Source organism: Phocoena phocoena, chromosome 15 (assembly GCF_963924675.1).
Source record: "Phocoena phocoena chromosome 15, mPhoPho1.1, whole genome shotgun sequence".
NCBI lineage: Eukaryota > Metazoa > Chordata > Mammalia > Artiodactyla > Phocoenidae > Phocoena > Phocoena phocoena.
Genome location: NC_089233.1, coordinates 19,907,820 through 19,935,173, shown reverse-complemented (window position 1 = coordinate 19,935,173; position 27,354 = coordinate 19,907,820). Strand labels below are relative to the sequence as shown.

Sequence of the window (27,354 nt, the reverse complement as noted above, 5' to 3'; positions counted from 1 at the left end):
CCTCTAGAAGGAACCAACCCCGCCAACACCTTGATTTCAGACTTCTGGTCTCCTTAACCGTGAGAGAATAGATTTCTGTTGTTTTACGCCACACAGTTTCTGGTTCTTTGTTATTATAACTAGTACAAGTCCCTAAGTACTCATCATTTGCCCAGCACAGAGCTGAATTAAGGTGTACAGTTTGCATACTTTATCCCCCAAAGTTCCCTTAGCACCACCGAAAGCTGAGCATTGCTAGTGTATCTGTTTTATAGACGAGGAAATTAAGGTTCAGAAAAGTTAAGTGACTTTCCCAAGGTCACGCAGCTAGTATGTGGTGGAACTTGGATATTTACCAGGTCTCCTAATTCTGAAGTCCCTGCCCTAACCATGATGCCATCTTGTCCCATGGTCAAGGACCAAGGTTCCAGGCACATTTGGCTGTTTGGATTTGCCAGTTAAGTTCATCTCCATCAACTTTCTGGCTAGGAGTCCCTGGGCTACTTTGCATTTTATCTGCTGTCACCAGAGCTGCTGCTGCTGATCACATCTCTCCCAGAAGATTCTTGGGGAACAGATGTGGCTTGGAATTTGATAAGAACGTCACTTCAAGACAGCCTTTCAATCTGTTTGGAATCCTCACCCTAGAGATGGAGGGACAGCTGAACAAACAGCCCATGCCCTCGATGTTGGTATTAACTGAAGTGGAAGCTCCAGAAACTGCAAGAGACAATTAATAAAAAATCATGTCTACGTAAAGGAGCATTTTAGATCATGGCCATCGCCATTGCTGGTGCTACGGCTGTTTTTCTGTCATTTTCCTCCTCGTACCAACACTTCAGGGCACAGATGGAGGGAGTAAGATCTTCTCAAGCCACTTACTGCTTGGAAGCAGGGCCACGTCTGTCCTGTTCGTGGATGCATCACCAGTGCCTAGCATCATGCCTGGCACACAATTCCCAATAGAGCTCTTGGACTAGATGGATGAACTGACTCAGACCAAGCTCATCTTGACAAGTAGATGAGTGGTTTGTTAGTGGTTATATAAGAAATGGAAAAAGGACATAAGTGTTCTGTTCTTGACCATGAATTAGGCCACAAGGGCTGAAGTCTCAACAGGTAGGATGGGTAGGAAAAGGAGAACAGGGCCAGGATCTGGAGTCGAATTTGAAACACTTCAGCAATAATCTGCAGACAGTACAGCCTCATCACCCAGCACTTGGTGCTCAGGGCTCAGAGAATCAGATGGTTAAGAGCGTGGACTTTGGAGATAGGTGACCTAGAAGGGTCACTTCCTAGTAAGAGTGACTTTGGACCACTCACCTAACTTCTCTAAGCCCTGGCTTCCTCTCCTGTGAAACGGGGATGGTAGCAGTACCTATACTACCCATCTGTGTGGAATTAAATGAAATAATGCACAGAGTAGGTAAGAAATGGGGGTGGTTATCATATCAGCCCCAAACTGGCCACCTTCTCTCACATGCTGGTCATCCCAACATTGTCTTCTTTCTCCCTGGCACGCACATTGGCCCATTCCCTTTGTTTTTTGTTTTGTTTTATTTTGGTTTTTTTTTTTGCGGTACGCGGGCCTCTCACCGCTGCGGCCTCTCCTGCCGCGGAGCACAGGCTCCGGACGTGCAGGCTCAGCGGCCACGGCTCACGGGCCCAGCCGCTCCACGGCACGTGGGATCCTCCCGGACCGGGGCACGAACCTGCATCCCCTGCGTTGGCAGGCAGACTCTCAACCACTGCGCCACCAGAAAGCCCGGCCCATTCCCTTTGAATGTCACCCGTTCTTTGTCCAGCCCCCCGACTTGGTGCCACTGCTGCCCTCTCTGCTGGAGACATCTCAGAGGGCTGGGAGTTGGCATCTGGACTTTGATTTATAGAGCTTAAGAGCTCACTTCCTACAGTAATTCTAGACCAAGGTTTGTGGATCCAGGTAGTTTAATCCTAAGGGAACACGATTGGCTTCCCTTTGGCTGGAATATGCCTCCCCCGTGTCCACTGTGCTAGTCCTGGTCATTCTTCAGGTCTCAGCTTAACCATCACTTCCCCAGGGCATCTTTTGCCAGCCCACCAAACCAGGTTAAGTCCTCCATGTGAACACTCTCAGGGCACCATGAACTTCTCTTTCAGGAGTTTAATCATAATTGAATCGGACTTATTTGTGCCGGTGTGTAAGCCTCCTGAAGGGATTCTCGTTCTGTATCACCAGTGCCTGGCACACCCCAGACACTTAATTCATGTTTACTGAACGAATAAATGAATTGGCCAGCCTTCCAAGTCCTGGGTGAGACTAGGAAAGGCGATACATTTGGAAGGCAGACTGAATTCCATCTCTGTTGCCCATCTCAATTGAAGCCTTAAAAGTTTTTTGATTAAAAAGAGCGTTCATAACCAAACACAAGAAATAAATAAAGCAAGGTAACAGGGGCCACACCTGACAAGGCTGGGTTGCATTAGGGCACATATGAGCTCAGATGAATGTGTTCCAGTTGCCTGTTGCGGCATCACAAATCGTCCTCAAACTCAGAGGTTTAAAACTACAAAACTTGTATATTATTATCTCTCATGGTGTATGTGGGTCAGGAGATTGGGAAGTCTCACTGGTTGCTTGTGGCTTGGGCTCTGTCCTGCAGTGGCTGGAGCCGGAACAGCTGAGGCTGGAGCACCCAGTGCTGTCTAGGCAGCAAGCTCTTTGTGTGGTCTCCAGGCCTCTCCATGTGGTCTCATGCTGTGGCCTCGCTAGCACGGTGGCCTAGGGCTCCAAAGGCAGGTGTCCCAAGAGAAACTGACAGAAGCTGCTATCTCCCAAGTCACACAGAATCCCTTCCACTGTATTCCATTCATTGAAGCAGTCACATAGGCTGCCCAGGTTCCAGAACAGAGGGCACAGACTCTGCCCCTTGACTGAGGAGTGTCAAATATTTACAGACATGTTTTGAAACCACCACAGAATATCACTTCTTTCATGATACCGGGAAAGCTCTCAGGAAGCTCTCAAAAAGCTCACCAAGGGCAGAGAGATTCCTTTTGAAAGGAAAGCTTCATTCGAATATTAAGGAGCAAAGTTCCCTTTTCACCCCTGGTAACGACTGCGGAGAGAGCGTTGGGACACTCACAATAAAAGGATTCTATCTGTTTTACTTCTAGACACCTCCTATCCCTCATATTAAATGAATCAATTCTGATATTACCTCAGAGTTCCTCAGAGCAACAAATTTAGTGATTAGAATCAAGGGGAAGGGAGGCGCTTGTTAAAATGCGTCCTCCCAGGCCACAGTCAGAGCTTCTGGATGAGAGGTGGCGCTTGGAATCTGCCTTGTAAACAAGTACCCCACGTGGTTCTGATACAGGCAAGAGGCACCTAAAGAATGCAATTTGTCTTGTTTTAGGTCATGTACTAACCTGATGCTATTTGACTTACTGAAATTTTTATTTTTATTAAGAATTTGTACTCCTCAAGCTATAATTTTGTCTTATAGATCTTTAAAAGGTAGACATCCACTCAAGCTAGTCTAAATAAAATAATAACTTTATTGGGGAGATATGGAGGTTTCTATGGAAACAGACAAGCCTCCTGAGAGACTGGAACCAAGAGCTGGAAAGCAAGGCCTTTGCTCATTCCCTGACCTTCATTTTTTTTTTTTTTTTTTTTTTGCGGTACGCGGGCCTCTCACCGCCGCGGCCTCTCCTGCCGCGGAGCTGAGGCTCCGGACGCGCAGGCTCAGCAGCCATGGCTCACGGGCCCAGCCGCTCCACAGCATGTGGGATCCCCCTGGACTGGGGCACGAACCCGTGTCCCCTGCATCGGCAGGTGGACTCCCAACCACTGCGCCACCAGGGAAGCCCTCCCTGACCTTCTTGTTTCCCCCACACATCCGGGTCACTTTTCTTTGCCTGCATGTGGTAGGAAAGGACCACTCTAGGCAGATCTGTGTGTTTTTCTTTTCAGGATCCTAGACTGCCTACATGGAGCGTCCTAATTCCACATCTTTCAATGAGAGAATCTGATTGGTTCAACCTAGATCAGTTCTCCACCTCTAATCCAATCAGCTGTGGCCAGATAAGTCCCCTGCCCAATCAGAAGGCTCTAAGAAGGAGTTGGAAGAAATGAAAAGCATGCTAGGGTCCATATCCAAGTTAAACTGTGACCACTTTTTTTTTATTTTTAGCATCTTTATTGGAGTATAATTGCTTTACATTGTTGTGTTAGTTGCTGCCGCATAACAAAGTGAATCAGCTATACGTATACATATATCATATCCCCTCCCTCTTGCGTCTCCCTCCCTCCCTATCCCACCCCTCTAGGTGGTCACAAAGCACCGAGCTGATCTCCCTGTGCTATGCGGCTGCTTCCCACTAGCTATCTATTTTGCTATTTTACTATCTCACTTCGTCCCAGCTTACCCTTCCCCCTCCCCGTGTCCTCAAGCCCATTCTCTACGTCTGTGTCTTTATTCCTGTCCTGCCCCTAGGTCCTTCAGACCTTTTTTTTAAGATTCCATATATATGCGTTAGGATACGGTATTTGTTTTTCCCTTTCTGACTTACTTCACTCTGTATGACAGTCTCTAGGTCCATCCACCTCACTACAAGTAACTCAATTTCGTTTCTTTTTATGGCTGAGTAATATTCCATTGTATATATGTGCCACATCTTCTTTATCCATTCGCCTGTCGATGGACACTTAGGTTGCTTCCACGTCCTGGCTACTGTAAATAGAGCTGCAGTGCGCATTGTGGTACATGACTCTTTTTGAATTATGGTTTTCTCAGGGTATATGCCCAGTAGAGGGATTGCTGGGTCTTCTGGTAGTTCTATTTTTTTAACTGTGGCCACTTTTGCTAATGTAGTCACTCTTATTTTTCCCCGATCTTTTTTGAAATATATGTTCTAGAACAGGGGTCAGCAAACTACTGGCGCTGGGCCCACCAGCTATTTTTATAAACAAAGTTTTATTGGGACACAGTCACACCCATTCACTTGTGTGTGGTCTACGGCTGCTTTCCCACTACAGTGGCAAGTTGAGTAGTGGATACAGAGACTGTCCCCTGAAGCCTATGATATTTACTCTTTGTCCTTTTACAGAAAAAGTTTGCTGGCCCCTGTTCTAAAACTTGATTCAGTTCTATCTCTAAATTGTTATTAATGCTTCGTGTGTGTCAGTTCTGTTTTCCTCCAGATGCTATAGGAGAATTTTCCAGAGTTTGCCCCTTTGTGTAGCACTTGCAGGATGTGGGGGGGGGGGGTCCTCTGGTACTGGCTATTCTCCCCTCTACCCCTGTGGCTTAGGGCAGGGCGAGGCACTGAGAATCTTCACACATCCCTGTTGATTGACTGAAAGATAAATATCTCTACAAATGCAACAGTATTTTCTAAGGTGTGAAGCACATAGTATTGATTTGCAAGATGATTTTAGTTGAGTAATTGAGTTTTTTTAAGGTGGTACATAGGTGCCATATGAATGATAAGGTTTTTCTCTTTTTACGTTTTCTCTTAGTCTTTCTAATTACTTGAATCAGAAAGTCTCATTTGATGACAACATGCCATTAATAGCTAACATTTGCTAATATCACTTTTTTCCTTAAACAAGAGGAAAACAACAGGCCTGGCTTGGAACCTTCAGCAGCCAGCAGTATCCAGCTAGAATTTCCTAGCACTGCTTTGCTTTTATTTACTTTTTTAAAAAAATTAATTTATTATTTATTTTTTGGCTATGTTGGGTCTTTGTTGCTGCGCGCGGGCTTTTATCTAGTTGCGGCGAGTGGGGGCTACTCTTCGTTGCCGTGCACGGGCCTCTCTTTGCAGTGGCTTCTCGTTGCGGAGCATGGACTCTAGGCGTGTGGGCCTCAGTAGTTGTGACACACGGGCTTAGTTGCTTTGTGGCATGTGGGATCTTCCGGGACCAGGGCTCGAACCCGTGTCCCCTGCATTGGCAGGCGGATTCTTAACCATTGCGCCACCAGGGAAGCCCCCACTTTTATTTACTTTTATGCTCATCTTCCACTTATGGCTGGTGATTCTGGCTTGCCATTAATGGTGGTGATATAAAATTTCCTTTTCAGATAAATGTAGTTAAGTAAAGATGTGACTAGATTTAAAAAATACTAAGTAAATACCAGTTTAGGTGGTAGGGAAAAAAATGTGAAAAAGGCACGTGAATGATTGAAGTTTGGAAACACTTGCCCTAAAGTACCTGCCATAGATACAAAGCAGTCCCAGTGTCTAGAGGAGGGAGTGACCTGTTTGGTCTACGTGGATCATTGAGGGATAGAGAGGAAGGGAACATCTGAGCTGAATCTCAGATTTTCTGAGCAGTGAAAGCGTGTGGAAGGACACTACAGGCACTGGCAATAGAAGAGCCAGAGGAGAAGAAAGAACAGGATGTGGTCAAGAAATTGTTTGACTTGCGGGAGTCACTGAGGGACTTGAAACATTTGAGTAGCCTGGTCAGATCTGCACTTTTAGAACAATCATTAGCTCCAGCAGGTTAATCTCTCTGAGCCTCAGTTTGTTCATCTGTAGAAGGAGAGTAATTGAAACAGACGTAGGGTGTTCACCCCTCCCTCTGGTGCCTGGGGAAATTCCCAGCCATCTGTCCTGCTACTCCTCCAGACAGGGGACTGCATTGACATTCAAGGTGTCCAGGGCCCCTCCCCTGTGTTCCTGGGTGGTGGTGGGGTGGGGTGGGTTGTCTACGAGTATTCTGGGTTGTTAGATGGTACGTTGACCAGTGGTGACGGGGCAGTGGGGTTGCCACACTCAGAGCCAGCTCAGCGCTGAGCCCCTCCTGTGTACTTGGGGGTCCTCTCAGCTGATGACTCTGCTTCCATCCTCCTTCAGTCTCTCTACCCTTTCGCCTCTGGCTAAGTCACCTCTCCGCCATTGCCCCAGCCCTGCCTTCTCAGGAATCTGGGAGCAGAAAACCCCTATCTCCAGCCTACTCTTAACATCTTAGTGGAGTCATTGGTTCTGCCTTGGTTGAGGACTAGGGAAGGAAAAACGGCTCTGGGTACCCGTGAGGGAGCAGAGGGAGATGGGAAATGAGCTAAAGACACGCACTCCAGCACTTTGAGCCCTCCTCTGCCATGGGGGCGAGTGGGTCTGCTGTGAGGGCTGAGTAGATGCCCGGCAGGGAGGACCTGCCCAGCTGGCAGCTCGTATTTCTATGGTGAGGCTGGGGGAGAAAGCAGTCGGAAAAGTCCTCTTGATGCGGAGGTGTGCGTCAGGGACTTTCTCCCTAAGTGCTCTAAATTCCTAGGCCTGACTCGCCCATGGCCGCCCCTGGCTGTGATGAGAGAGAACGTGGTGCGGGCAGGAGACGGGCCTCTGTGAGGGGCGGCGAGCGCAGCCCAGAGCTGCCGTGCAGGAGTCCAGTCAGGCCTCTTACCCTCAGGGCAGGAGCTGAGCGGACTGTGCAAGCTGCCCTCCTGCCTCGGGGCTCCCTCTGTGCGTCACTCCCTCTGGTCCCAGGCCTCTGTTGCTCTCTCTGGTCCTCCAGCTGAGTCAGGGATGAGCATTTCATTTCCTCAGCCACCTAAACTCCTTGAGGATTCTTCTGGAACTCTCACAAGTGGAGTGTATAAAGGCAGAGACCTTGGGATCAGGTAAACCGGAGTTCAAATCCTGGCTCTGTCCCTAACTGAATTTGTGGTGTGACAGGTCACTTAGCTTCCCTGAGCCCCGGGCTCCTATGAAATAGGGCTCTTTTCTTTTTAATTAATTAATTTTTAAACTTATTTATTTATTTCTTATTGAAGTGTAGTTGATGTACAGTATTATATGTTACCGGTGTACAATATAATGATTCACAATTTTTAAAGGTTTATACTCCATTTATAGTTATTATAAAATATTGGCCATATTCCCTGTGTTGTACAATATGCCCTTGGAGCTTATTTTATACCTAATAGTTTGTACCTCTTAACCCCCCACCCCGCTGCTCCTCCCCCCTTGAAATAGGGTTCTTAATGGTACCGACTTCCTAGGGTCTTAGGCAAAGCGAATGAGACATAATAAATGAAAACCATTGTCTGGCACCCTGGTAAGCACTCAAAATATTGTGGTGATTGATATTATTGCCTGCAAAATGTCTGACACAGTACACACAGTATATAGTTACTTCAGTCTGATTGCTTCTTCCTCCAGGAAGCCATCTCAGAAGCCCCCAGACCAGGTTAGGTCTTGTACAGTGTGGTCCCGCCCCATGCTCCCTAAGAGGCTTCTTGAGAATGGTACCTGCTGGTCACTGTTCTCTCTGGCATAGTCACAGCCAGTGCAAATAATGATGTGTCACAAGCCACCCTGATTAACATGCTCAGATTGTGACCACAGCTGCATGAAAGGAAGCCCCAGGACAACAGGAGAGGATGTTAAAATATTACATTAATCATCCCTGTAATTAATGTCCAAAGTCTTCCTTCATCCCTGGAATGCAGGGTCAGAGAACGTACCTGCTCATCTAATGCTGCTTCCCCAGTGCTTAGCAGGCTCTTAATGAATATTAAACAACTGAAAGAATACGGAATCAATTGCCCCAAATTCAGTTCTTTCAGGAATTCACTCATTCCCTCCTTCAACAAATACTTCTTGAACACCTACTGTGTGCCAGGCACCGTTCCAGACTCTTGGGTTACACCAGTGAACAAAACAGGCAGAGATACTTGCCCTTATGGGGTATGTATTCTAGTCATGTTTGGCTGGGCATTGATACATATCCCAAAGGGATATCCGAATACTTGCTCATCACTCTTGGAACCATCCTCTATTTTTAAAAAATTAAAAAACAATGTTTTTTAGTGATGCGCTTTTTAAAAAATTGAAGTATAATTGAGGTACAATGTTGTGTTAGTTTCAGGTGTACAGCAAAGTGTTTCAGTTTATATACCTTTATTCTTTTTCAGATTCTTTTCCATTATATGTTATTACAAGATACTGAATTCCCTGTGCTACACAGTAGGCCCTTGTTGATCTATCTTATTTATAGTAGCGTGTATCTGTTAACCCCAAACTCCTAATTTATCCCTCCCTGCCCCCACCACTTTCCCCTTTAGTCACCATCAGTTTGTTTTCTACGTCTGTGAGTCTGTCTCTGTTTTGGAACCATCCTCTGTTGATTGGGTTCAGCCATTCAAGGTGCGAGGTCTGTGGGAAACTTCGTGTGTCGTATCAGCATCCACCGAGGGCACGTGGACTAAGCTTGGAGCAGATCTGAGTGACCGTCAGCCGCCTGTGGCTTCCCCGGGGCCCCTTCCGCTACTACACTGACGTGCCCGCTCTCTCGCAGGTCATGCTCTCAGAGCGGAAGGGCACAGATGAGCTGTACGCCGTGAAGATCCTGAAGAAGGACGTGGTGATTCAAGACGATGACGTGGAATGCACGATGGTAGAGAAGCGAGTGCTGGCCCTGCCCGGGAAGCCGCCCTTCCTGACCCAGCTGCATTCCTGCTTCCAGACCATGGTAACCTCCTGGGGGCCTGGGCCACTCCCTCTCCAGCCTTCAGGCTTTGGCCAGAGCTGTCCCGGCAGCGGCCACCCCAAAGGGACACCCGGACCCTTCCCCTCCTAGAGACAGGAAGCTGTCAGGGCCCAGGGACAGCCGCCGCGGAGAATTTCTGAGGTTGCTGCTGAGAAGCGCTCTCCCCTGAGGCAGATGCTGTCTCAACAAAGATAAAGAACTCAGGCAGTTGGTTTTATAACCAAGGGAGCAGGGCCTTCCTCTGGCAGCAAGAGGGGACTTGCAGACAGGAACTCAGGACTCACAATCTGAGATGTACTAGCAGAACTTACAGATGGGGATGAGGGATAAGGTCCTCCTATGTGCCCCTAGAGGGTCACAGTCGGCCCTGTGGACTCTTCAGATAAATGCACGAGTTCACGTTGCAGGTTGCATGGACCTTCTTGGAGGAGGGGTTGCCTGAGAACACAGCCCTCAGAGGACTCCCGGGGCAGGGGACACAGCCTGGGCAGGGACTAGTGAGGTCAGAACCAGGCTCCTAAGAAGAAGGGGGCATCGGTGCACTGTCCGCTATTGACTGTGATTCTACCTCTATCTGTGAGAATAAGATGTCCCTTCAAGGAACTTCTTACCTTTCCCCTGTTCAGACTACACCTTGGTCTCCATACCTAGGGGGGTACTTGTGGCGATCAGGCAACAATTTGGGGACCCATTCACCTCTCCAGGTTCTGCTATGACAGACCCCATTGCCTTGTATCCCCATGTCTGTCTCCTCTGCTTTAAGAGCATGACCTTCTCAGAAACGGGACCCAGCTTACTCAGCTCTATACCTCATCTGTGAGCCTTTCCCAGGTACCAGGCACTGTGGCGGGGCGGGGGAGCGGGCAGGGGGGAGATGAGGCAGAGCGTAAATGCAAAGAGATACAAAGTTAATTCTTGCTTTGGGAGCTTCTAAGGGCCAAAGGCCTAGTGTCTTGAAGATGCTTTAAGGGAGTTTTCAAGATTATTTTGACTCTCTCCAGTTCTCACCCTACATCCTGATTGTAGAGCCCAACCCCCGTGCGAGATGGGACACTATTGCAAGTTGCGTGTACCTTAAAGCTTGGGGCTTGCTCTCTTCTCCAACGTCACCAAGTCCTGTGCTCTGCTAGGTTAGACTGAGTCCCTCCAGCCTAGGAAGACGCAGAACTGGGTTTGGGGTGGGTTTTCTCAGTGCAGACCATACGCCAGGCATAGAACTACCTGTTGTGAAAGGGGTAGAGCCAGAACCCAGCCCCTTCCCTGTTCTAAGTAGTCTTTTGATACATTTGGGGTCAAGATCCAGCTTTGTCACTTTCTGGCTGAGTGGCCTTGGGAAAATTAGAAAACCTCTTGGTATCAGTCTCCTCATTTGTGAATGAGCTATGTCCAAGGTTGCTATGAGGAGGAAATGAGATTATACATGAGAAACACTTAACACAGTGCTTGGTACCTGGTAAACGCTCATAGATGCTGGTTATTCACTTCACAAGCATTTAGCATTGGCCTTGGCCTGGGCCAAGTACTGAGGTATAGTGCTGGGTAAGCTGGGTCCTGTTTCTGAGAAGGTCATGCTCTTAAAGCAAAGTAAACAGACATGGGGATAGTTACAAAACAATGCAATGGGGGGCTGTGATAGCAGAACTTGGAGAGGTTGTTGCCTGATGGCCTCAGGGGCATCTATGTTTTGGGTGCAGGGATGATTTTCTGCTGGGGCCCATTCCCTGAATCCCAGACAATCTCCCTACCACAGGTCATCAAGGGAAGGAACATTCTAGGCAAATGTGTGCAGTATTCCCCTGTGGGGCTTTGGCCCACCAGCCTCTTGTTGGGGTCTTCTGGTGACGAGGGACTACAAGAACACTTTTCACTCCACTGCAGGCAGGACTAAGCGCTGAAATCGTGTTTGAGAAAGTATAGAGCGTGCACCGCCATGCAGAATGGTCCTGGGTAGCTCAAAGGGGGATTTTGGGTGGTGCACAGATTTTAAATTACATTCTTTTCAGTTCACTTTATTTTCTTCTGAGTACCTCGAAGAGAAAGTTTCTGTTTGGTGCTAGCATGGCCATTAACATCTTTTTAACACTTGACTTTTTTTTTTTTTTTTTTTTTTTTGCGGTACGCGGGCCTCTCACTGTTGTGGCCTCTCCCGTTGCGGAGCACAGGCTCCGGACGCGCAGGCTCAGCAGTCATGGCTCACGGGCCCAGCTGCTCTGCGGCATGTGGGATATTCCCGGACCAGGGCACGAACCTGTGTCCCCTGCATCGGCAGGCGGACTCTCAACCACTGCGCCACCAGGGAAGCCCAAACACTTGACTTTTTAACGAAGAGAGAGGACCAAGCTTCAGGTTCTGAGCTTTGGCAAAGAGCAGTTTCTAAGTCACTGTTTTGCTTTTATTTTCTATATATTTTTACAGATTTCTTTCACTTATGACAATATAAAGTCTTTTCATTTTAAAATTTTGAGATATTATAAGACAAACTTAGAGAAACCACACACAATTGATGTTTTAATAATGAGTTATTACAAGGTTAAGTTCCTCATACCACCATCCAGGTCGAGAAGGAACTTTGGCAGCCACTCTAGAAGCTTCTCTGCGTCCCAATCTCAATCTCCCCCCAAATGGTAGCTTGACTTCCTTGCCTGTCTCTATAGTTTTATCACTTAAGTTTTAGCATCCCTTAGCATCTCTTTCCCATTTGTAGAAATTTGATTTGTCTTTTAATAGGGTGATTTCCCTCCCCATTCCTTCCATCCCTTTCTTTTATCTGCTAAAAATCCTGGGCTGTTTGACCCACAGCATTTTCACGGTCTGGATTTTGCTCAGTGCATAGTCATGGGGCCCATCCACATGTTTCCTCTGTCCTCTGTGTTTTCTGCAAATTGGTAGCTGGACCTAGAGGTTCGGTCAGACCCAGGTTTGACCCCTTTGGCAAGACCATAGATGGCTGTGTGTTTTTTCATCCAAAGTCACATAATGTCCGGTTGTCTCTGTTTTTGTAAAGTGTTGGCAACCAATGATGCTCTGTGCTTAGGTCCATGAATTCATTAAGGATTGTGAGATGGTGATATCCTAATTCTGTCATTCCTTTTTCTTTATTAGTTGGAATTCTTTTATAAAGAGAGACTTCCCTCATCTGTTGCTTGGTCCCCTGGTGATACAGTTCGTATAGAAAAGGCAAGATAGATGCATGACACTTTTTTTTTGTTATTTGACAGTTTTCATGAACTGGCTCACTGTTACGCCCCAAAGGTGACAAAAGTTTGCTTTTAAAATAAAATTTTTGAGTAAAAGAATAGAGTCCTTGGGCTTCCCTGGTGGCTCAGTGGTTGAGAGTCCACCTGCCGATGCAGGGGACGTGAGTTTGTGCCCCGGTCCAGGAAGATCCCACGTGCTGCGGAGCGGCTGGGCCCATGAGCCATGGCCGCTGAGCCTGCGCGTCCGGAGCCTGTGCTCCGCAACGGGAGAGGCCAGAACAGTGAGAGGCCTGCGTACCGCAAAAAAAAAAAGAGAATAGAGTCCTTGTAAAGAAAAATATTCAGTGAGCAATAATTCACATTACATGGGACTTGGCAAAGATCAGGAAGGGCATACATCTTACAAGTCCAAATCCCTGGTGTTACCTTGGGGAGTTAAGGCCTAAAGGTATTCAAGTAGTGACAGAAATGGGATTAGACTAGACTCTTAGACCTCTAGACTCTCTCATTCTCACATCTTCTCTTTTTTTCCATTGGTGGTTTCCAAACTGACTCGTGGACATCACCACATACAGGACAGTCTCAGTGGTAAACAGACTGAGTGGTAAACAAGAAGGAGATCTTGTTCTCAAGGCTGGGCTAACTTGGAGCAGCAGTTTTCAATTTTAGTTGGATGTGTTGAGATTGGGGGAACTTGGTCATTTGTGACTAATATTCATTAAGTACAGTATCTTCATTTGTAATTTACTGTTTTAAACATGATAGAGTAGAGTGGATTTGAGGCTCTTCTTTTAACATTGAGCCTTGGATTTCATTATGCTTTCTGGAATTGGAGAGTAGGGTCTGGGTGTGCATGGAAATTGTGCAGCACCCTGGGTCCCCTCCAGGAGTTGTCACCTGCCAGGAAAGAGAGATTAAGAACCGAGAGAACGTAAAACACGAGAATTGAGTGGATTCGAGTCTTGTATGGGGATGGAGGCCTCCTACTGAAGACCGACCCACGGTCTCCCACTCCAGCAAGGCCAGGGATGGAACAGGTTGCTTTCTTGTTGGTGAGGATCAGATGAAATCGTTAACCTATGTTGAGGGGCTGTATTGTTTGGGGGCAAGATGTAACTTTAAATAGCAGAGTTACGCTTGGCTTGGGGAGATACACTCCCTGCCAGCCGAGCTCGAGGCCCTTGGGGGGCTGAGCGGGGTTGGCTGAGGGGAGAGCCGAGACCCTCCCATCTCACGTCCACTCAGCAGCAGGTGCTCATTGAGTAAAAGGCCCCCACTGAAAATTTTTTTCATTTACTTTTTCTTTTGGCTAAGCACATATATTTTAATTTTACATAAATTTATTTCAAAGACCTAATAATGCCTACTACACGTGAAGCACAGGACCAACCATCATAAGCCACATCCGTGGCAGCCCTTGCATGGGTCCCGACATCGTCCCAATGTCACAGACGGGCACTGAGGCCATACAGCTAGTACGTTTCAGGGCCAGGACTTGAACCCAGGCAGCCTGGCTCCGAGGGGCTTTACACCTAATCACTGCACTGTGAGGCCTTTTGAGTGTACGTTACCCGATTTCCACTCCACCTGACACGCGTGGGGCAGAACCGCCAGCAGCCAGCCTGTCTCCAGGCTCCAGCAGGGGCCCGACGGCATCCCTCACCTGGTGCTTCCTCCTTCAGCTTTCCCATCCCTGGAGTGGATCTGACTTTCTGTCTGTGCACCTGCCATCCTGTGGGCCTTTGAAAACTCTGTTTCGTTCCACCCTCACGAAACATCTTGGGTGGAAGGGATTATCTGACACCCGACTTGGCAGGTGAATGGATTGAGGAACTGGGATGTAGGGTAGTTTTCCCTGGACACAGCACAGGGTCACAGGCCCACTGAACCCAGAGCCCAAGCTTTTGCTAGCAAATTATGTTGAGTGGCTACCAAAGTGGCCTCAACAGGGATGATCAAAACCAGAGAAAGCAGCAGCCTTAGTGTGTCAGCCTGTGTCAGGCACTGCGCTCAGTGCTCTACAGGTAACCTCTCATTTTATCCTCCTGACACTTCGACTGGGTGGGCCCTGTGACTACCCCGAATGTATAGATAAGGGCGCTGATATTCAGAGAAGTTCGGTAACTTGAGCAATGCCACACACAGTGAGGGGGGGTGGCACTGGCATTTGTTCTGTAAGACTCTAGAACCCCAAACCCCGAAGCCTTGCTATCCTGCCTCTGCCTTACTTCCAGATTCCTTTTTCTAGTTTAGAAATTATCTTCATTGTCATGATCACATTTAATTTTAACAAGAACACCACAAGCACGTATTACTGTCCACACTTCTGCAAAGGAAACCAACCCTCAGAAATTTGAAATGCCTCAGGTTACACTGTCGGTAAGTGGCAGGTGTCCTAATGCCCCTTCAGGTGTTCTTTTCACTATGAAAGAGTCACCTACTTACCCCACAAGGATGTTGCGATGATTGGAAAGATTTCGTGGTGGGAGTGATTTTCAAATTTAGGGAGCCCTGCCTATAGGTGAAACAAACCATTGTTAACCTGGCTCAGGTGAGCAGGAAGGCCCATGACGGTGGTCATCGTCTCACGCTCACCTTCTGGAGTTGCATATCCTCTGACCCCCAGACTGGTGCTCCAGAGGTGGAGACGTCCTGGCTGGAATAGGCAGTATCCCTAAAGCCAGCATCCCTGAAAGTCAGATCATTACTGCCAGTCTACAGGGGGTACTAAGGCTTATTGATTCTGTCAACAAATATTTATTTGTTGACATAAATGTGTCAGGACCCAGCTGCATCCCTGTGAGGGTACATCAGTGAACAAAAGTCCCCTGTTCCTTTGGAATTTACATTCGAATGGAGGAGACAGATAATAAACAATAATAACAAAAAATAAAGGGGGGAGAGATGGATGGATGAAGACAGAGATGCTATTTTTGATTGGATGATCAAGGAAGGTCTTTCTGCTAAGGATGACATTTGAGCAGAGACCAGAGCAAATGAGGGAGCGAGGCACGTGGATGTCTAGGGGCAAAGTGTTCTAGACAGCAGGGAGAGTGAGTGTAAACGCCTGAGGCAGTGACATGCTCGGCATATATGAGGAGCAGCAAGGAGGCCAGTGTAGCCTGAGTGGAGCGTCATTTTGTATTTTGTGACCCAGAATTCTTTTATGAATCATCTACCTTTAAAAAATGACAAATTTATTATAACATGCTGCAAATTTGATATGTTTTTTTTTGCTAGAGACTTAGAATTTGGAAGATAAAAGATCCTTGATAAAACAGAAAAATCTTGAAGGTGGTCAGAATAGATAAAAAGGAAAAAGACACCCTACCAATATACAAAACAATTTTTGTCATTCTTAAAACGATACACATTTAATTTCTAAAAACTTGTTTAGAAAAGCAAAGTTACGTCAGAAGTATTCTTAGACAACTGGATTTTAAAGACCCTTGAAAAGCATGCATGGCACAATGTTAACAGAAAATGTAAGATATTACATTCTATTTAAGAGATTATTCTAAATGTGTTAAAATTGAATCTGCACACGGAAAAGAATCAGAGACACAGATAAGATAAATCAAAACTTTGATTTGATTTAGGGAGGGGCCAGTGGACAATTGTCTTCATTTTGAATTTATATTATTTCAGGAGAGTCGATAATAAAACAAGTTAAAAGTGTTGAATGTGCCACAAGATGGCAAAAGTTAATACTCAAATACACAGATACAAAAGCCATCAGAAGGGGGTTGAATTTTTAGAGAATTGCTCATGAGAGGAACTGATCTTCGGAGAATGGGGTTTAGGCCAATTGTTCTAGAAGCACAAAGGGATAAGCACCAGCTTCTCAGTCAGATAAATCTGGGTCTGTGATTACTGGCTGTGTGACCTCCAGGAAGTCACTTAACAGATCTGCATATTCGTTTCATCATCTTTAGAGTGACATAAGAAGTGAGGATTAAAAGAGGTGGTGTGGGCTTCCCTGGTGGCGCAGTGGTTGAGAGTCCGCCTGCCGATGCAGGGGACACGGGTTCGTGCCCCTGTCCGGGAAGATCCCACATGCCGTGGAGCGGCTGGGCCCGTGAGCCATGGCTGCTGAGCCTGCACGTCCGGAGCCTGTGCTCTGCAACGGGAGAGACTGCAACAGTGAGAGGCCCGCGTACCGCAAAAAAATAATAATAAAAAAAATAAATAAAAGAGGTGGTGTACAAAGTGCAGAACAAACAAAAAGGGAGGCTACCCGCATTATTTGAGCTGGGCTGGAGGGGCACCTGGCTGGAGGGGCACAAAAGGATTATGTTTCCTCCAGCCCTTTTGCAGTTTTTCCCGGGTACAATTGTCAGCCCAACACATTCATGCAGTTTCCCAACCGCCAGTGGGCACAGGCAGTTAAGTCTCCTAAGCAAAACATCTATTTTAAATGTTTTCTTTTCAATTGAACATATGCACTTCTTTTTTCTTTTTTTTAAAAATAGAATTAGATTTTATGAGTCATTGAAGGACAGGAATTACTTCCTCCCCAAATTTGCTGTTGTAGCCCAGCAAGAACTCAGTTGCAAGGCATGCCGGGAGGGGCTTCAACCCAGAATGCGAAAAGGGACAGGGAGGGGGATGAGGATGATTCCACTTGTAGAGTTGGCCCCTGACGACATGTCCGTTGAGCACTGAGAGTGTCCAAGTGGTCCTGGTAACTCAGGGTCAACTCTGAGTTGGCAGCAGTATCCAAGGATATAGTTTAATGTGAGGGCGTTGCTGTAGAAAACTCTTGGCCGTAGTCTCAGTTGGCCATGGTTGAGTTGCAGGAAACAGAATACCTCTTCCAAATTAGCTGATGTTAAAAAAAAAAAAAGAATTATTGGAAGAAAAACAACCCAAAGGCAAAGATGTACCTGAGCGTCATGAAGATCTAGAAACTGTAACTTCAAAGCTTTCTAGACTGGATTCCTTTTTCCTTGCTTTCTTTGTTTCCACCCCCACCCCCACCCCCGCTCATGGTAACATGGCTTCCCTAGTCCCTCGCAGTTTGCCTATCCACCAAATTCCCCGAATTCCAATTCATACACAGGAAAGAGGATCTGATTGAGTCAGCATAGGTCAGTTGTTTTATTCCTAGCCCAATCACCTAGTCATTGGCTACTAATTCAGCAGGAACCTTTAAGAAGGGGGTGTATCTACAGGGAAGGAATAATTGGCGCTCTTGTCAGGTGGGAGACGCCACCTTGAATCCAAGGAGACCAACTGGGTCGGAGCAGGACATAGCCTGCTGCTAGCAATGCAAACATGGTATTCAATGCATCCAAGGAGAGGAAGCTGGAGAGAGCTTGATAGGTTTCTGGGCCTCAGGCAACTAAAGCCATCCAAGAATCTTGAGTGCAGGGAAGGACCCAGGAATGCAACCCAGGCATATAGAGCCGGGGGTGGGGAGGAATAGACACAGCCTGGTTCTCTCTGCCCTCTTGATGGTGGCTTTTGCATATTCATCCAATAATCAAAGGTCCATAGAATTCCAAGGAAGAAGAGAGATGGCCCTAGCCCTTGAGAACTTTGCTCTCTGTGTGGAAGGGCAAAGCTTAGAAAGCAGAAAATACAGTTGGAGGAGCATCAAGTTGCTTGATTCTGATAGAGATTCTTAGGCTATAGAATACAGAGGAAAGAAGGTGTCCACACGCTCACTTCAGTGAGCCTCTGTGAGTTTGCATGGACTCCATGCATTATCTGTTACATCTTTGCAAACCCATATGGAAGAGAAGCTATTCCTGCCCCTTTAGGAAGGCAGGGGAAGTTTAAGCAACTGATGTAAGGTCTCAGAGTAAGTAAGCAGGATAACCGGCACTTGAACCCAGTACTAGCTCATGCCACAGCTAAGGCTCTTAACTACACAGCTTCTTGATAGAAACAGATGGATCTTTGCAGTGAGAGGAACAGTTTACAGACAGGATTGATTCACTGACCAGCTTGGAAAATCACTAAAGATCATTAAATAGATTAACGCTTATGCAACTCACCTTAGAGCAGGGTACACGCTTAGAGTTGCCCACATTGTTGATTTTCTCTGTCCATGGTATCTTATTAAAAGTGGCAGGTGTCCTCCTGGCAGTCACATGGACATGGTGTCACATCCCACTTTCAGCTGTCTTGGAGGAACAGTGATTATCTCTTTAAATGCCGTGCCCTATCCAAGGCCTCCCCTGGTGAATTCTGCACATGCAATCCAGCCATCGTTTTAAATCAGACTATCGTCATATTCACACTCCAAATTTGAAAAATTCTATCCAACCATTTTGCACGCTACGGTGACAGACAGATATTGAATTTTATTTATTTACTGATTGAATATGAGCGGTCACGGAGAAAGGAAATTTAAAATTAACTGAAGTCGTTTCATGCTTCAGAGACAAGGGCAAGTGTGTAAATGAAGAGTAACCGCAATAACGATGATAATTTGGAAGAAACACTTTGGAAGTTGAGCAGACCGGCTAGTTTGAAGAGAAAGATGGTGAGCTTGCCTTTCGGAGCTTTTAATTGGAGTTGACAGTGGAACACCCACGTAGAAACGTCCTGTAGCCAGCTGGAGCTGACTGGAGCTCAGGAGAAAGGGAGAGGATAGAAATTGAAGTCGAGATTCATCAGCCTAGAGCGATGAGAGTGGATGTCTTGAGCTGTGACAAGTCCTCTTTGGAAAACAGAGCAAGTAGCAGGAACCAAGCTGGACTTGGAGTCCATATTCAATACATACTTTCCGATGTCCATGTAGGAGAGGCCAGCAAGTAGGTCCTGATCCAAACCCACTGCACGTGACTATGAGAAAGATCTGTGAAGCCTTGGAATAATTTTATAGGAAGCGTGGGGAGCAAAGTCGGATTTCAGGGCACTGTGGGGGGAATAATTATGTCAGAATTGGAGGTAGTGGGTGAGCTGAAGTCCCTCTCATGAAATTTCTCTGAACACATCCTACTTTAGATGATGGCTTTAGTTAGTTGTATATTAACCATGATTCTGAATTCCTATGGAATTAACCAAGATTCTGAATTTTCTGACGGCAAGACCTGTACCTTATCATTTTTGCCCTTTTAACACCTAATACCATGAATTGCAAACATCAATCCTCAATAAAAGTTCTAAAATTCACTTCTCTGCTCAAGATGGGCTCTAGATTGCCATTGGCAGTGTTTTCCAAATTTTGATGTTCCTTGCGTTGGAGTGGGAGATGAAGTACATGGGCAAATTGCATTTATTTTAAAAATAAGTCATTTAAGGGATTGATGTACCAAAGCCAGACTGGTGATAGCATGGAGTCAATAGACTCCAGAGAGGCATTTATTTTTTTACAGAGACAATGAATCTCCATTTATGACTTTGGTATGAAGTTTTAAAATTTTTTAAATAACTGTGTTTAAGTAAAAAAAAAAAAAAGTAAGGTAAGTTAATAAAAAACATTATAAAATAAGTAAATTTTAGTAGATGATTTAGAAGAACATGGTAAAGGTCTTAACGTAAGTGAGATGACTGACATTTGGGTGGATGGCCTTATGCAGTTCATCATAATCTGATCCCATGTCTTGATCACATCTCCTCTTTTGTAACTCCACGCATTCTACTCTCCCTCTACAGGAATAATAGCCATCAAAGCAGGGGCTTCAGTGCTAGTTATATTTTCAATATGCATTAAGAGAAACACAAAACTCTAAAGGTAAAAACATAGCCCACCTAAAATGATCTCCCACCCCATTTTGGGAAACATTGCCATTTGGAAGTTTATCTGGTCCCCCCACTTGCCGGGGGGAATCCTTAACATGGGGCACCACGGATCATTTACAGTAGCATCTCTGGCAGTAGAAGAGCCTGGCAAACAGTGGGCATCATTAAGTGTTTGCTCGGAAAATGAAAGGACAGCAAGATGCCAGCCATAATGTTTAATAGCTGAAGAACTGGTGTGCCGACGCCACACTCAGTACAGTTCGAAGATGACAGATCTCAGGGTTGCCCCGAATACAGTGAGTGGTAGAAACAGACCACAGAACGTGGCATTACCCACCGTGGAGCTGTCTCCCTGATGTGGGGATTCTGACTAATGAGTCTGGGGGGGCAAGTTGAGTTCTTCCAAGCAGAAAGCAAGCAACTGAAATCTCTCCCTCACTTTCTTCTCTCTCTGTGGCCGATGCCATCTGCTAGTTTTAAAAATAATTTTTAAAAGCAAGTGTTTGGGTTCTCTTCAATGCACAGCAAAGACAGATGCTATTTTTAGGCTTGTTTTCTATCAGAAAACCCCCGAAGGACCAGGGGCAGGGTGTCGGCAGTTCTGGCTGACTGTCTCCACTCTGCCACTAACTTGTAAGTGACCTTTTTGCAAACCTCATATGCCTTGGAGTGGAGGGTTCTGCCTCTCAGTAGAGATGTTGAGAGGGTGAAGTAGAGTCGGGCTGAGAAAGTCCCTCGACATTTCAAAAATGATTGATTAACCTGTACCCGTCCCTTGTGGTCTGCCAGCTTTTTTTGACGTCCCTTCTCTTCTCCCCTGGACTGGAAGCTCCCAGAAGGGAGGACACACCCACACGTCCATACAATGTCTGGGTCAGAACCTTACACGGGAGGCTGGATAATACGAGGTTACAAGTGTAGACTCTGAAACCAACCTGCCCGGGGTTCAAATCCTGCCAGGGGGAAAAGGTAATGTTTGTCATGTTGGGTTGTTCAGAGAGATAAATGAGACAAAATATGTAAAGCGCCCATCTTAGTCACATCGTGCTTGCAAGGTGGTAGCTTCGTTTCGTTGTTTTTATTCTAATTATTATACACTCAGTACACATTTGATAAATGCACACGTGACTGTTATATGTAAGATAAAGTTCTGTGCACTGTAAGGAAGACTTTTTTTAGTGGTGGATTAAACCTTTGCTGTATGGCCGCCATCATTGTTAGAACACTTTACATACGTCATCTTGGTACTTACTCTATGGGCAGGTGGGTTGTGTCCACTTTACAGGTGGAGAGAAAGCTGGAGATTTGAGAGGTTAAGTAACAGCTGTTGCACAGCTAGTAAGTAGTGGAAAGAGACTTCAAATCCCATACTGATTTCATAGGGACCCTTTGCCCTACACATCACTTCTCTGCTACCCCCCTCCTGGTCTTACAGCCCCGTACAATAGCTTGGCGACTTTTGACAGCAAACCCCCTTTTACACAGTGACCCAGCCACCCTAATATATAAGTAAAACAGAAACACATATTTCACAACGTGACCAGTCCCGGAAGCCACACACTGTCATTTTTACAATATCCTATTGGTTACACAAGTCAGTCCAGTTCTCAGAGGGAAGGGACTACACCAGGATGTGAACACCGGGCAGTGGAAATCACAGGGGACATGGTGGAGGCTGGCTCCCACAGCTTACCTATTACCTGTATATGATTCACTTAATAGTCTCCACTGTTTATTAAGATAAGATTTACTAAACAATGATAGCCACTAAGTCACGAGATTAATGTGCTAATTATATTTTCCAGTACCGACAAGTATAAAGTTAGCGTTATTAATTTAAAAAAACAATTCACATACTGCCTGTGGTCACTTGCATACTTCCAGTGGCACAAATACTCCGCTTGGGGAAACAGTGCACCCAACCTGTCATAGAGTCCTGGTGGTTTTGATCATAAATCCCAGCTATTACCTGCTCTCCATTTGGACCCCAAGAAACTGTAAGAGGCTGACTTTGCTCTTTGCTGTCTTCTCCCAGGACCGCCTGTACTTTGTGATGGAGTATGTGAATGGTGGCGACCTCATGTACCACATCCAACAAGTGGGCCGGTTCAAGGAACCTCACGCTGTGTAAGTGAGAACTGGTGCTGTGCTTTTCCCTTGGGATAAATGGGTGGGTTGTTAGTTCTTTTGGGTTCTTAGTTGAATAGGGATTTTAAACATCTTGAGCTTTTTCTTTAAACATCTTGGGCTTCTGAGAAATACATGGCCAGGGCAAAGGGTGTTCTGCTGAGATGGGATACTTCTTTCTTTCTTGACACCAGCTAAGAACTTGAAGCTTGAAAGCCACAGCTATTTCTTTATCTCTAAGTTTCTTGGGGCCACGCTGCGTGGCATGTGGGATCTTAGTTCCCTGACGAGGGATCGAACCCATGCTCCTTGAATTGGAAGCGCGGAGTCTTAACCACTGGACTTCCAGGGAAGTCCCTATCTCTAGGTTTTGCCCCTGGCTCATGAAGAAAGCCCTATAGCTTCCTTGGGGAATGTCATTGTAGGTTTTGTGTATTCCTTTGCTGATGTTTATTGAGAGCTTACTATGTGCCAGGCCCAGAGAGTTTTTAGAGACTTGATCAAGGTCACAGAGCTAGTGTGAGGCAGATCCAGAATTCTGACCCAGATTTTCTTTGCTCACGTTCTCTGTCCGACACCACTCTCCCTCTTAGATGCCCTCGTTCCAGGGAGGTGAAGGCGCAAGCTGCATAGAGACTACGCTCTGTGGCTCTTGGGGTGGAGAGACTGACTCTGTGTCTTTGGAAATCTGTTTCCCCTGCTGAGCTCATGCTGTCCCCTTCAGTCCACAAGGCAGCTGGTCTCTTCTCTTTAGAACACAAATGTCATCCTGTTTCTCCCGGCTGTTGGAGAACAGGAGCACGGCAAGTCATAGGATCAGCAGGGCTAACCTCTCCTAGGGAGTTTGCCGGGCTCTTATCGTCCCGCTAGAAAGCTCTGGAGGCTCATCTAGGGCGCCATCCCATCATCGTAGAGGCCTGCTGACTCCCGTTCAGCTCAGCCTTGCGCCCCTCCTCCCACCTGCCCAGGTCATGAGCACTGATTCTGATAGGGTTTGCATTCTTGTGCTTCCAGGTCGTGCCATTTGTGCATCTTGGCACAGTCCTAATGGGTTGGCTCTTCTTGTAGTTCAGACATCTAATTGACCACTGACCTTCGCTCCATTATCACACAAGACACATTGTCAGGACATTTTACAGAGCTCCCCAAAGGCCTGCCTAACCTTTGTAACGGGGCTTTCTGGTTCTCTCAAAAATCTGTTTCCTTCCGGGCCCTCATGAAGAGCTTACGCTTTAGCCAGCTGCTGTTTCCAATACTGGCTGTGCCATTCATTAGCTGTATAACTTGGTCAAGTTATTTCATGTCACTAAGCCTCGGTTTCCTCATTTGAGGAACAGGGAAGTAGTAGTATCACCTACCTTATAGGATTGTTATTTAGATTTAATCAGGTGATAACCTGAAATGATGCAAGGTTGACGGTAAGCCTTCAGCAGATGTTAGCCATTATCATGCTGGAGTCTGGAATGATCATTCTCCAGCCAGTTCATCGCATCCCGTGGCCTCCTCCCCACTAAGCAGGTGCTGAACCTCTGCCCACCGCATTTTTGTCCTTAGCCTCATAGCTCTGTAAACCCTGTTGATCCGTCCAAACTCTCGTACTTCGTTTTATGAGATGTATGGTTGACCATCCATGGTGGAACATTAATGCCCTATGCCCAGTTCAATATTGTATTGAGTTCTGAGAGTTGCCAAGCATATGGTGTCCTTGAATTTCTCCATTGCTTTTTTTTTTTTTTTTTAATTTCAGATTTTATGCTGCGGAAATTGCCATTGGTCTGTTCTTCTTACAGAGCAAGGGCATCATTTACCGGTAAGTGAACCCTGCTGTACTTCCCGTCTCCTTGGTTCCTAAGCTCCTCCCTTCCCTGCCTCTTTCTTCAACTGCTTTTAAAATTAGAATCCACGGTGGGGGAGGAATCCTCCAGTGCTAACTTGGGCTAACTTGGGCTCTGCCAGGCAGCATTGCCCACTGCCCTGGCAAAGTTTGGGCAGCTCTATACGATGACAGATCTTCCTCCAGTGGTGGTTCAGAGCCTCGAATGTGAGACCATTTGCTCAGAGGAGGGGGCTCACCCCTGGGGACCCAGCCCTTCTTTCTCTCACCCGTGAATCCCACATTTGGGGAGCAAGCAAAGAATCGTGGCTGGCAGAATGTGCTGGATCATATTATTAGGAAACAAATTTCTTTCTTTCTTTCTTTCCTTTTTTCTTCTTTTTTTTTTGCTATGTAACTACAGTTTGGAAATGGATCTCTGAGTAGCTTGCCCTGAAAGACGGGATTAAGCTCAGGACTTGGCATTTGCCCGTTTTTGCAGGAGCAAGTGTATGATCATAGCCAGATGAGTCATCCCATTTTATATCTCATGCAAGCAAACCATGGAGCCCGGGGCTGCTATTTGTCAGTGAGTCCAGGCTGTACAGTTCTCCTTACACTACACGGATGCAAATGCCAGTGCAGGCTTGCGTTGGTTTGTTATGCAAGGGAGGCTGGCGCGTGGCACGGGGCTTCCAAAGAGCACTTGGCATGGGCGAGGGTCTATTTAAAAGATCCTGAAGAGTCATCAGAGTCCGTTTCATTCATTCATTCATTTGACAAACATTTATTGAAAGCCTACGGTGCTGGCCTCTAGTCTAGATGGTGGGGATACAGCGTGAAGAAAACAGACAAAGCCCCACCTTTGTAGAACTCATATTCCAGTGGTGGAAGACAGATACATAAATCATACAAATACAGTCTGTCGAGTAGTGAGAAGTACTATGGAGGAAAGTCAAGCAGGGGAGGGGTCTGGTGTGGGCTGGGTGGTGGTGGGTTGCCTGTCATTCTGTACAGAGCATGAGATTAGGGTCTGAAGAGTTAGGGAAGACCCTCGGAGGCCCGGTCTTCCTAAAGCAATTGAAGGATATGGGACTAAAAGGCATAAAGAGATCAGCCTTGGTGATCTCAAGGCAGAAACTGGAAGTGAGGCTGTGGGCCCTGGTGGGATGGAGGGATGGAAGGTGAGGGCCTTGCCAGAAGCCTGCAGAGTGCTGGGGCTTTTTTTCACTCCATGAAGTAGCACATCCGGAATGCACAGAGTCCCCACTCTGCCTGTGTGCTTCTGAATGGAGGAATGAAGGTCAGGAAGCCAAGTGGCTTTACGTGGTACAGTGTGATCTCAGTGAAGAAATAGAAACAGAGAGAGTAACCATAATCATTTAAACTGTAAATGGTGTGGTCATTCAGCCCACGCTTGTCCTCAATGAATATGTGTCACCACGTATGCATGAGACGGGACCTGTGAAGCCTCTAATTCCCCCAGTTTCTCCCTTGACTGTCATGGTGGGAGCATCTTGTGCTGAATGTACACATTATCTTCCATACGACATGACCCCTAAATTCAAGCCCGTGACTTCCGCTGGTGCTTACCCAAAAAACCGGGGATCATGGGTAATTGTTCACTCTACATGGTTTTCACCTTACGTGCTGACATTTGAACCTAATTCCTATACGAGATGGGCCTCCACCAGAATAGAATCAAGGCACTCAGGCGTTGCTGAGAAGATTAAACAGGGGACTGTAGGTTTATTGGAAGAAAATCCAGTCCCAGTGGAGGAAACAGGAGATGAAATGATTAGAGTCGTTGCCAACAGGGTTGGGATTGAAGGCAAGGTTTCCAGTCTAGCAGGGAGCTGGATTGGGATCTGGGGTCCATTTGGTCCAAGTCATAAAATGCAAAGATTAGCATTCTAGGTGCTAGACCGTGCCTAAATGCAAAGCTTTTTCTGCTAACGACACATTCTCTTTCTTCCTCCATTATTTATACATTTAGGGCATATTTATCACTTTTTTAAGCCACTCAACATCTGAACCCCTTTCATTCATGAGTAAGAATGGAGTCCATATCCTCCTCTAAAGATTTAACGTGCCAGATACTTTCACAGCCTCCCTGTAGGAAGAGCAGACACACAACTCAGGCTCTGATACTCATCACACTCACTGAAGACCTTGAATCAGAAGTTAGTGACCAAGAAAACAGGCTGTAGAATCGAGAGGGGCCATAGTCAATCAGCTATGTCTGGTTTCCAGAGGCATGAGGGGAAGCGGTTCTTAGCAACAGCATCCAGAGCCCAGTGTTAGGGCTTCATGGAACAAGGGATGTTGTCTGTGCCCAGTGGTGACATCAGTGGCATCTTCGCTGGGGCATCTCTGTGCTGCAATTAGGCATTGTTCCTGGCTGTGTAGCCTCCAAACCTGATTCTTCCGCCTTTTTGGAGATTCTCTGAGCTCCCCAATTCCCTTTTAAAAAATTCCTTTTTCGGCTGAAATAGTCAGAGTTGGTTTTTGTTGCTCACAATCAGGAACTTCAGTGGAGACAGTATTTGCAATTGATAATCAAGTGAAAACTGTAAAAAAAATTTACATGACAGAAGATGTATGGTTTTTTAACTTCATAGAGATTGGTTTCATGTTGGTAAAGTCTTTAAATGTTATAAATCCCCCTCTTCTTCATTTGAATCTCTAGTTATTTGGACAGTTCTTAAGTAAAGAGGATGAGGAATCATGCTAGACTTGCACTCTCTGAGGACCATGGCTGGAGATGTTGGTTGCGGGAGGACAAACGACCCTTCCAAACTTAGTGTCTTATTTGTAGATTACCGTCTCTGGAATGTGTGTTGATTTTGCCCTTGCTGGATTTGTGAACATGAAACATCTGACCAGCAGGAATGAGGATTTATTATATTAAACAAAAGAATGGAGTGGGCTATCAAAACACTATTATGTGACAGTGAATATGACCAGGGCGTGCTCCAGCCCCATGACCTGCTGGCTCTTAGCACCTCAAGCTCCTTTTCTATAATAGATGAAGATGTCCTCACTTACAGAGTTGCCCC

General features: G+C 46.3%; 1 protein-coding gene across 2 annotated transcripts in view; it reads left to right on the top strand.

The window, feature by feature from the left end:
• Positions 1 to 27,354, top strand: part of PRKCB (protein kinase C beta) — a 313,357-nt gene that overhangs the window by 247,411 nt on the left and 38,592 nt on the right. For both annotated transcript variants that reach the window (XM_065892367.1, XM_065892365.1), the window contains exons 10-12: positions 9,272 to 9,445; positions 22,391 to 22,482; positions 24,230 to 24,292. In XM_065892367.1, the coding sequence (XP_065748439.1) occupies positions 9,272 to 9,445; positions 22,391 to 22,482; positions 24,230 to 24,292 (329 nt within the window). The remainder of the gene's footprint in view (positions 1 to 9,271; positions 9,446 to 22,390; positions 22,483 to 24,229; positions 24,293 to 27,354) is intronic.